Here is a 12,052-nt window from a genome sequence, read left to right on the forward strand (position 1 = left end):
ATATTTAATTAAATAGATAAATAAAGCTTTTCAAATTTCCAATGGTCTATGAACACATCATTTGATATTTTACAGGTTTGTGAGACAAAATTCCATGACTTTTCCAAGGCTTTAAGGGCATATTTATTTTCCCAAAACTTTTCCAAGCCTGGAAATTTCAATTTGTTTTATTTTTAGAAAATTTGCCTCTGAAAAATGCAACATCCTAGGTAATTGTAATTTTTATTTATTTTTTTAATTTCTAAAATTTTTTTGTCATGATTTAAAAAATGCCTATAAATAGCCTCTGCTGCATTACAAGTTTTTAGAAAAGCTGCCATAAAATCAGGCATTTCAGGCTGCAACAATCCCAAAAGCAGCCTGTGAAATCCTGCAGGGACTGCTCTATTGACTTAGAGAAGGTAAAGCTAAAGTAGCTGAAACTAAACACCTCAGTCAGCCTTAATTATAGTTTGAAAAAAAGCCCACTTGGGCGTCTTGGTGCTTTAACATGCTGACGATGTAATGGCAGCGTCCCTGGCTCACTTTCTTCTGGGGACGTTTGTTGTTTGTCCCTCACCTCTCTCCTCATTTCCTGTCAGCTCTTTACTGTCCGTGTCTAATTAAGGCAAAATGCCCCCCCCCCTCCACAACAACACAGCCACGGAGAGCAGCTCCCTGGTGGCGGCGTGCACACTCATTAGTTTGGAGTCAGGATGCAGTGTGCAGCAGAGTCTACGTGTCGAGAGCACAGACAGCCCGGCTGCTGGTTCAGGCTGAAGACTTGGTGGGATCAGGAGGGGTCTATCGTACGTTATCTTTGGTTATATTCGGGGTCGATCATGGCCAGTCACATCGGCCCCCTGCTGCCTCCCTTCATTAGTACGCAGTCAGAGCTCACCATCTGCTCCTTGTTTGCTGGTTAAAACGACCAGACACCGAGATCATTTACTTTGCTTTCAAGGCATCTGTCATTTCTGTTTATGAGGTGATTCAGTGCAGCCCCTTAAAGAGATACCGCAAAACTTAGCCTGGCTATTACTTGCTTATATCTGGGACAGGCCTCTATATGGGATGACTTTTAATTCCTTTCACATAGAACTGTTGCTCAGCAAAGATGGAATACAATCAAATTACTTATTTAAGCTTTTGAGACCTGGATTTGAAACTGACTTAAATTTATTCAAAAACATGGTAAAAACATATGAGCAACAAGAGAAGAGGTTAGCAAGAAATCTATGAAAAGTGCAAGAAAATTTCCCGAAAATGTACTTTTCAAACTTCTATTCTGGTGATTTTCTAGTTTTCAAAAAGAAGAGAAAAACAGGGCCCAAAAAGTGTTCTTTGTATTGACTGTATCTACGCTTGAATACATTCATAAATTAAAGGATGCAGAGGGGGAGCACATGGCTCCAAAGAGTCTCTAGTTCCTTCAGTCAAAACAAAGTTTCTGAAAACTATGTTCAAAATGTGCATCTTTCCTCAGATTTTTGCATCCTCTAATGTATGTCCCTCTGTTTGTCCCATCAGACACAGGAGTCCCTGAACCCCAACAACCTGGAGTACTGGATGGAGGACGTCTACACTCCCGGCTACGGCTCACTGCTCAAGAGGAAAGAGGCGGAGTTCAGGAGGGCGAAGGTGTGTAAGATCGGGGCGCTGATCGCAGCAGCTACCTGCACTGTGATCCTGGTCATCGTCGTTCCAATTTGCACCATGAAAACATGAGAGGACGGAGCGGATCGGCCTAAAAAATCAGACACTTTTACTGCTGTCGTTTCTTGGCAGACCGAGTGAGCGTGCAGCAGATTCACCAACAACATGAACGCGTTGGGACTATGTGAGTCTGAAGTTTTTTGTTTTTAATGCAGTATTTACTTCTGGTAGTCCTTTTTGCCAATATAAAAATGATTAGGACAACTATTGTACAATAGAAATGAATTCAGCAAGTGCATAATATCTACTGTTATTCTCTTGGTTTAGTAGTTTACTCTCGTTATAAACTGACAGATTGAAGGTCATTGATTTTATTGTCTGTCTTCAGCAGATGAACCCGATTGGATTTGTTATCGTAGCCAGCGTATGATATTTTTTATTTTTGTATAATTACTGTACAGTGTATTTTGATCAGAATTATTTTTTGATGAATTATCTGGTCAAATGTGAGAATTTATCTTTATTTTTGATTATTTTTTTCCTCATTAACAGCGAGCGTTTTAATTAACGACATTTGAGCAACACATTTTTCTAATTAGAAATATATTGAAGTACTTTAGTTATATAATATATACTGTATATATACACTTGCATAGACTGCAGACACAGTATGACTGCACAGCCAAACTGAATGTATCGATAACGTTGGCATATTCACTTGGAGAGGAACGACTTGAGAAGTGACCTGAATGTTGCTGCCGTCTCTTCCTGTTTCTGATCATAACCAGCCGACAGCACATATCTGCCCCTCATCCTCAGACTCTGGATTCTTTCTTTTCTTTGTGTTTGCTCAGTGAATACTCGAGTTTCTGCATTACTGTAGAGCACTGAGGCTCACCTGGGAGGATTGTACGGGCTCAGCACTATTGAATGTGCCAGCTTCACACACGAGCACAAACTAAACAAAAACACATCCCCTTCAGAGCAGGTTGGTCCGTCCTCTCACTGCTGCAGCCTCCTGTAATCCCTTAAACTAATTCTGTAGCCCAACAAACCCTCATTCAACCCAGACTCCAGAAAAAAACTATGTTTCTGCAAACCATGAATGCATTAGGTTAACGCTTGTTTCTGGTTATTTTTGGCTAAAAATAATTGCTTTGGGGAGCACAATCCCATCAGGAAAAGTGGAAATATCTCATTAAAACACAGCAGCTTTTCATGCAGCTACCCTGGAGTAAAGGCATCGATGTCTCGGCAAAAAACAACCTTTTTCTGCCGCTATCCCTGCAGGAAAAGCAGTAATTTTATGTAACTTTTATTTTATGGCAGTACCTACTTTATTTGTGACTGTAGTTCATTTAATAATTTCGTATTTTACTAGTTTTGATGAGATTTCAAAATATTGAGATATACATCATGTATCGCGATACAGCCTAAAAATATCATGATATCATTTTAAAGCCATATCGCCCAGCCCTACCTGTAAGGAAATGTGAGGAATTTTTTGGTTTTTTTTGCTGGGACATTGCTGCTTTTGCAGTCAAAACAATGGCCCCCAAAGTAATTATTTTTTCAATTCAAACATCACTGCTATTCCTGCAGGGACAGTGTCACAAAAAGTGTCTTCTTACAGAAAAAGGCTGCTTTTGCTCCTAAATAGTGGCACGAAAACCCTTTTTTTTCTCCTTTTTTTTCTACAGAAATTAGCAATTTTTTGGGGGTTTTTTGGCAGGTGTTTAATGTGTAAACACGGTCTCATTTCCACTTTTTCTGTTTGGATAATGTCATGAAAAGGTTGTTTTTTTACGTCAATTTACATCACTTTTACGAAACACATCAGTTGGTTGACAAAACAACCACTTTTCTTGCCACTATATCCCAGAGAAACAGCAGTTATGTCTCAGCAGAAAACAGCCACTTTCTGGGCCAATATCCTGGCTTTTTGCACTTTTTGTGCCGATATCTCTGCAGGAAAAGCAGTGATATTTTGGTTAAAAAAACCCAACCATTTTCCTGTCACTATCCATGTTTTTTGCCAATATCCCAGCTGGACAAGAAGCGATATCTCTGCAAAAAAGAGCAGCTTTTTAATGCCAAAATCCTGCTAACAAAAATGGAAATTCCATTACAGATTTGCGCAAACACAATTGTGACATGACTGTGTTTCCACTGAGTGATGTTCTGCGACTTCTCCTCTGGTGATAACATCCCAGTAACCATGGGGATGGATGTTCAAAACATTAGCAGCTTTATTTCTATTGCAGCCACTGTACAAGCCATCATTATTTCCAATCAGAGGCCACGTAGGCGTGTAATGGACCCATGATGAAAAGGCGAGCCCCTTTTACATGGGAGCGGCCACGTATGAGGGATTTCTGGGAGCTGATTGTCCACGATTTCACAGAGGAATTCAAAATTCAAAACTTTCTCAGAGTTATGTGATGCAATAACAGCTCCTGTAGCTCCTGCTGCATCATGAGGGAGTCAGTTCCTACTGACAAGCACGTAGACACAGCATCATGTGACCTAGAAAAGCCAAAAAGGGTTTCCATTGCAGTGTTTTTTTACGTGTTTCCATTAGGCGTGGTTTGAGTTGGGCTTTTTTTTGTTTTTTATAGTTCATTTGCTAGAGACAATGCAAATCAACACAGTACAACTTCTACCTTTTACAAACAGCCTTTTGCTAGAGATTATTGCTGGTTTCTAACTCCTGTCCCTTGTTAGGCTTTTAGTAAAGAAAAAGAAAAGAAAAAAAAAAAGAGTTAATGGACTCCCAACTAATGTCTTGGCAAAAAGCAGCCACTTTTCTTGCCTAAAAAGCCAATGAAAATACAGAAATGGCTTGAGAAAAAATAACCAGTTTTGTTGTTTGTTGGTCTCAAACAGTGATCTGCAGCTTGGCAGACGTCTCTCCTGTGTCACACCATCCACTGTCCCCTCCGCCTCCTGATGACAAAGTCAACTAAAATACTACATACAGCAAAAGTGCAATTAACGGATTCATGGTTTGCAGAAATGTACACTGCCAACATTTTCTCCTCGAAAGTGGGCTGCCTCGTTTCCATTTAACAGCCCGCCTGGCAACCCTCAGTTTCAGCAGCGTGACATAATAGTGATTGGCACTGGTGCAAATGTTTTTTTCTCACCCAAACAGCCTGCCCAAACCACCACGGCCAGCTTTCACCAACAATAAAACACCCAAAAGAGCCTCAGCCAGACGACAATAACAAATCAACACAAAGGTAGCTTACGTGGACACAGAACAACTCACGAAAAGCACAACAACTCATCATGTGTCCACACAGTGTGAATAAATGGATGACAACAACTGCATTTAGACTCCGTCATTCATCATAACCGGAACAGCAGACGAATGTTATCACAGATCACAGCGGGTGTGCATTTTGCCAACATCTAAGAGGCAACAAACACATTTTTGTAGATTTTAAATCCCTGATCCAGCTCCATAACAAGGAACAACCTGCGCTTACCGATTAGAGGTTAATTTTTGAGGCCTCCAGAGTAAAACCAATCCACTGAGTCTTTGCTGCCCACTGCTGCTCTTTTACCCTTTGAAACTGGAGCATATTGGCTTGATTTCTTTCCACAATAAATACATAGATAAAATAAATAATAATAATAAAAAGTGGAAAGAAGACAATGAAGAACTTGAGAAATGACCCCAAAATGAGCAGATTAAAAGCTAGACCAACAACAAAATTACCGGAAAATTAGCACAAAAAAACCCATCATGCAACAAATAAACACAAGTGTGGAAAAAATGCTAATATTAATAAACAGAAGTCATTTTTTGTGTGTGACACAATTTTATTAGATAATTGTAATAATTATGAAAATAGGTTTTAGTTATTTGATTTTTTTCTCTCGATCACTCTCTCTCAGCTATTTTTTCAGGTCATTTTCTTGTCACCTTTTACTAATTCTTACCAAGTTGCTTAATGCCTTTATTCCCATGTTGTTTAGAAAAATCAAACCGATCTGCTCACATTTCAAAGGTTTAAACACTTGATCCAGGTGTGAAAGGGTTAAAGGCACACTATGCAGTATTGTCAGTTTGTAACAGCAAAGGTGGAAGTAAAAGCCAACAAGATTTACCCTAGTTTGGCATTTTTTGCCTCTTTATATTTGTATTTTTTCACCCCTGTTTCTCCTGGATTCGTGCTGGCACCTGGTCGCTACCTTTTAATAAAGCCCCAACCTTTTTTGGGGGGGCACACCCATTAACATCCAAAACAGAGAAAATTACTGCTGCTAATTTATTGTTTATTTGCTACTTCTTCCCAAAAAGTGAGGAAAAAAAATTACACAAGTCTCACAAATAAGAGAGCAAGGACGTTAGAAAATGTAGCATTGCCCAGCAAACCATCTTCCTGTATGACTTTTGAGAAGAAATGTACCTAATAAAACAAGAGGTGGGAAGAAATAATTAATAATTATATTTTACTTTCAATCAAATGTGCAGCTCTGGAACTAGGGCTCCCCCCCAACACTGATGCCATCGTTAGACTATCGAGTCTTTATTTGTAAAAATCAACACATAATTTCTGTTATGCCTTTTCAAAAGTGCTGTCTTTAAAATATCTGGACCAGACTTTAACAATAAGATCACAATATTCATAAAACGAGCTTTAGTAGGGTCTGTGTGATCCGATTTGGCAATAATTTTTATGGCTCTTTTTTGTAGTATGAAAACTGGGTTTGATGCGTTTCTCTGTTTCTCTACACAGTAAATGATGTGTGACACAATAACTGAACACACATTTTAATTTGACATCTCCTTAGTAGACTTTTAATCCACGGTTCATGTTTTCAGCATTTCAACTATAATCAATTATGACTAAAACTTCAGTCCCTCTTTGATTTTTTGTATAATTTTTACTTATGTTATTATCTGCTGTAACAACACAAATGCATGAATGAATAAAACAGTGCGACACAAACTCCAGAGAGATCACTGAGTGAAAGGAGACGACCAGGCTGCTGAAAACTAACTCAGCTGGAGGTGCGTCATAACGGCCACCAGAGAGTCAGACGGATTAGAGCCTGTGTCAGTCTGAACGTCCTGCAGTCGACTTCACAGCCTCTAACAGCTGCCACACAGGCGGGAACATAACATGTTATTTAGATGCTGTTTGCTCAGTCACCAGAAAAAAATGTTGGCATTGTACATGTCTGCAAACCACAGATACATTACATTTGTAGGTTTAAGTCATTTCATCATGTTTCTACAGTGACGTATCTGAGCTGATTTTGTCCTCAGGAGGAGGAGGGGACGGTGGACGGTGTGAGGAGAGACGCTGCAGATCACTGTTCAACACCAACACACAACAGAATTGGCTGTTTTTCACAGAAACTTCACAGCGTTTCCCTGCTGTGTTTCCTCGTGGCATTTGATACATCAAAATGTGCATTTTTTTAATGACAAATAGCATTTCCCAATGACATTTAAGCAACTGAACCTATGTGCAATTCACCATCATGAGTCATGGCTTTTCCCCAGCGTTATTTTATCCACCAAATGACCAACTGCAGAATTTCCTGGCACCGTCACAGCGACAAAACCTTGGCGTTTTTCACTAGGCGGGTTTCCGTTACAGATTCGCACAAAAAAATTGCAATATTTTTGAAAAGATTTCACAGAGGACCAACCACCAAATTTTAATCAATGTATTCTTAAGTCCAAGTGGACGTTTGTGCCAATTATAAGGAAACTCCTTATAGGCCTTCTTCAGATATTGCGTATATGAGGATGAGACCGACACCAGGTCAAGCTGACCTTGACCTTTGAACACAAAATTCTAATTATTGTTAAGCCTAAACAGACGTTTGGGTCAGATTGTAAGAAATACCCTTGAGGCGTTTTCTACCATCTAGTCTCTGCTTTTCAGTGGCGTTTGTGCCACCAAACTTGGGTATTTTAAGCCAAAACAATCTTACCTGACCAAAACTAAGTAGTTTTTGTGCCTAAATTTAAGCACACCTTCACCTATGTTGTTGAGAAACAAAAATGACCAACGTATCGCACATAATACAGTACATTCATTACATGTAGTATCCATGGTTTGCAGCAACGTGCAATGCCAGCATTTTTTCTGGCGACTGTGTTGCACGTGACTGCAATAAAAAAATAGACTGTTGAGGAAGTTTAACATGAGAGTATAAGGATTATTATTATTGTCAAAGGTTTCTTGTGGACATCAGCACCTGGATTTGTTAAAGAAGATGTGGCACAACAAGCCGGGAAGGATAGACTCCTCTCAGAGTTACTGTCATGAAATAAGTATAATATCTGAGGGTTCATTTCACACACTGATCCAGATCTAAATGTGACACTGTCTGCTCTGAGGAGACATGCTGTACTCAGCTGTAAGCAGGAGCCACTGTTTGTTTGTGTTTCTCCGTCCACTGCACCGGATCTGTTGTCAGCACAGGAGACGTGAGCCGCAGAACACTGCAGGAGTCTGTAAATAGTTTCAGGTTCAGGGAACACTGTGGGAGCAGGTGTTACTGAAATATTACTGTAATAAAAATGTATTGTTCTGACTGTTAACGGATCCGTGTTTTTATGTTGCCATATTGTGTTTCATCAGGGATACCTGAGATTATTTCATTACTGATGCGAGACACTTTAATGTGGATGTGGGCACAAAATAGATTTTTCAATAACTTCAGTATGGTTCTTGCTCAAACTAGAATTACCAGGTCATGGTTGTACGCCTCCTCGCACCAGTCGAGTCACACCTACAGGATATATCCATGTCTGTAAAACTTTCTACAGTCAGCACCGTTTACAGATTAGTTTCACCAAATGTCCATTTCTGTTCCTGAGATATGACGTTGAATAATGGCCAGAAAAGTGTTTTTGCAGAGCATGATGTAACATTTGACCTTTAACCTTTAGAATTTAAAATGTCTGAACTACATCATTTCATATCATATGAATTCTTTTGTTATGGCCAAAAATGTGTTTAATGAGTTCAAAGTGACCTTGACCTTTGAACACCAGAATCTAAGCAGTTCATTGTTGAGTGCTAGTGAACGTTTGTGCCAAATATGAAAAAATTCCCTCAACCCGTTCCTTAGATATTGTGTCAACAAGAATGAGATGTATGCAAGGTCACAGTGACCCTGACCTTGGAACAACAAAATCTAGTTAGTTCATTGTTAAGACTAAGTGGATGTTTGTGTAAAAATTCAAAAAATATCCTCAAGGTATTTGTAAAAAATATCCCATTCACAAGAATGACATGGATGTTAGGTCACAGTGACCTTGACCTTTGACCATCGAATCCTAATGAGTTCATTCATAAGTCAAAGTAAACGTTTGTGACAAATATACATTTCTGCAAAAAAATTCCCTCAACCTGTTCTTGAGATAACGAGTTCTCAAGAATAAGACAAACAAAGTCACATTGACCTTGACCTTTGACAACCAAAATCTGATCAGTTATTATTTGAGTCCAAGTGACTGTTTCTACCAAAATTGAAGAAATTCTCTGAAGGCGTTTTTAGGATAACATGCTCAAAAGAATGATACAGACGAGGTCAAAGTGATCTTGACCTTTGAACAACAAATTCTAATCAGTTCATTGTTAAAAATAAGTAGACATTTTAGTCAAATTTAAAGAAACACCCTCAAGGTGTTTGTGAAATATCTTGTTCACAAGAATAAGACGAATGCAAAGTCACACTGACCTTGACCTTTAACCACCAAATATGAGGGAACTCCCTCAAGGCCTTCTTCAGATACTGTGTTTGCAAGAATGACGCGGATGCAAGGTCACACCAACCTTGACCTTTGAACAACAAATTCTAATCAGTTCATTCTCGAGTCCAAGTGAATATTTGTACCAATTATTTGTATGAAAAACTTCCCAAAACCTGGTTACAAAGTGCTGTATTGTAATGGGACGGGCAACAAAAAACGTAACGCTAAAGGTATAAAATGATACAGGGAAATAACCCAACATGTCAGGTTGGTGTGTGCGTCCTCAGATAATATAACACACTACATTTTTATTCTTTGTCTGGTTTGGCCGGCTGACTGCTCCTGATAGCCTAAATACTGACACATTAAGTGGGACACCGACACCGTGGGGACACTGAGGAGAGCTGAATGTGGGATCTGTCAAAACCCTGCCATCAGGGCGGTATATCTGCATAACAATCAGAGAAATCCACATTATTAAGATAAAAAACTGAATGATCAAAGTATAAAATAAGAGAGTCGACCATATCTCAGAAACACTCTGATAAAAGACAAAATTGACAGAAAAAAATTGCTGTAAAATATTCAGGCTGCTGACATCACATCACCTGAACTTGAGATGGGTTCATTATGAAGCAACAGCAGCTATTTTCCGTGATAGATTGCCTATCAATTACGCATTTCAGTTTGACTGACAGAAGTGTTCAGCTGCCAGGAGGATATTATGAGAGCTCCACATCCTGGAAAAAAGTGTGTTTTCAGCTCTTTGCGGTTTCATTATGTTGCTGTTTCTCTGACAGCCCATTCTACTTTTTTTCCCCTGACTGTCAACCCCAGGGTGCGGTAAACACAATCAGTGTAGCTTTTTGATGCTTCAGCTACGAGCAGCGAGGGAGGCCAGACAGTCCTGCAATCTGCTGCACAAAGTTACGTCCTCAAGACCAAAAACACAATTTCAGCAAGCTGGGTGGAGAGGAGAGGGCAAACCATACCAGCCTGTTTTCACTCTCAGAGCGTCAAATACCAACACTTTTACACACAAAGTACAAAGAAACGCCAACTATTACAACGAAATGCAACTAAGACAGAGTCAATAACAAGTTAAAATATTTACCCACCCCAGCTTTGAGTGTTACCAATTATGTTAAATTAAGTTGTCTTCATTATTACTCATTCATTCATTCAGTTTATTCACAGAGCTGATAAAAGTATAGATACAAACAAGATTTCAAGTAAAACTAGATATGTATGGGACTATTCAAAGCTTGTGAATAGAGGCCCAGACATTAAATGACATACAAGTTTACAAATACATATTACATCCTACAACTTAACTCTCATCTAAAACTCTCCTGGGGCGGCATCTAGCTCACCTTATAGAGCGTACGCCCCATATGCCGAGGCCTTTGCAGCGGCCCGGGTTCGATTCCAGCCTGGGGCCCTTTGCTGCACGTCACTCTCCCTCTCTCTCCCACGTTTCCTGTCATACTACAGCTGTCCTATCAATAAAGGGAGAAATCCCCAAAAAATAATCTTAAAAAAAAAAAAAAAGTATTCTCCTAAAGTACATTTTGGGACTTGATCTCCAAAGTGAACTTTTTCGTCTACTCAGCGTGGGCGGTATCATGGTATACCAAAGTATTTAGAAGTCCTGAAGGCATGTTTATCAATTCTAATAAATACAGGCACTCATCTTTCTATTAAACTCATTGTATGTAGTGCACAGCACGCACCACCAGAGCTTAGGCTCCGGTCTCTACTGGGACAGGCAGCTGAGCTGAAAGATACCGCGACACCTCGTGGTGGAGGAGGAACTTACAGGACTGTATACAGCTGCAACCATTTCACAACATTAAGCACGTGTTATAATGGGTTTAGTGGTGTAAAAATTCATCTGGGAAAATACCAGCTATATCGTACTTTCCAGTTGAAGGAAGAACATAGAAAGCACCTCAGGTTTGTAGTTGACATTTTAATTTGTTTATAAGCTTAAGTAACATTATGATTATCTAATATTTGCTTAGCTAGCTTTATGTTTCTGTTGTCTCAGCTCACTACTATGAACAAAATAAATAAAATATGCAATATTTTACCGCCAATTGTTGACACTGTTTCCAAGCACAATTTGTGCTGCCCTGAAACGTCACAACTCAGCAAAGTCAGGTATCATCAAAATTTCTCAACTTCCCACTTGAAATAACGACTTTGGAGGGCCGTTCATGTGCTGGTAACTGATAAATATGGTAAATACGATATTTCCAAGGACCACGTAAAAGCAGCGAAAGATCTAGTTCATAAAACATCTGTCGCTGCAGCACCTGGTTGTCACCAGTCAAGACAAGTCCACTTCACAAAGTGAGCAGAAACTGACGGTAAAAACTGATGAGACCCCTCATCGACCCCTGCTGCTGTTGCACATCATAACTGTATTATAGACGGCATTATTTTGGATGTCATTATGCAAATGTTCGAGGGTCCCTTGTGTTTCCATAGATCATTAAGCTGCTGATGACATGTAAATGCGTCTGACTATTAACTTCACCAAAAACCGCTGTAATTTTCTATTTAATAACGATGTCAAACTAAATTTTTTCATATCAGGAAGTTCATGCTGGACTAACAAACATACAAAATTGAAAAAAATAAATGATTAATGTGCAGATTTTAGCCTAATGTCCTTGGGATTAG

At 39.3% G+C, this 12,052-nt stretch overlaps 1 protein-coding gene and 1 long non-coding RNA gene across 2 annotated transcripts in view; one reads left to right on the forward strand and one right to left on the reverse strand.

Moving 5' to 3' along the window:
* Positions 1-8,200, forward strand: part of minar1 (membrane integral NOTCH2 associated receptor 1) — a 32,188-nt gene extending 23,988 nt beyond the window's left edge. Inside the window, exon 5 of the mRNA XM_042489016.2 lies at positions 1,510-8,200. Coding sequence (XP_042344950.2) covers positions 1,510-1,707 — 198 coding nt within the window. The 3' untranslated portion in view covers positions 1,708-8,200. The remainder of the gene's footprint in view (positions 1-1,509) is intronic.
* Positions 1-12,052, reverse strand: part of LOC148190331 (uncharacterized) — a 68,268-nt gene that overhangs the window by 30,175 nt on the left and 26,041 nt on the right. The window lies entirely within an intron of this gene.

This window comes from Plectropomus leopardus, chromosome 1 (genome assembly GCF_026936395.1).
Source record: "Plectropomus leopardus strain MGB_pleo_1.0 chromosome 1, ASM2693639v1, whole genome shotgun sequence".
Lineage (NCBI taxonomy): Eukaryota > Metazoa > Chordata > Actinopteri > Perciformes > Serranidae > Plectropomus > Plectropomus leopardus.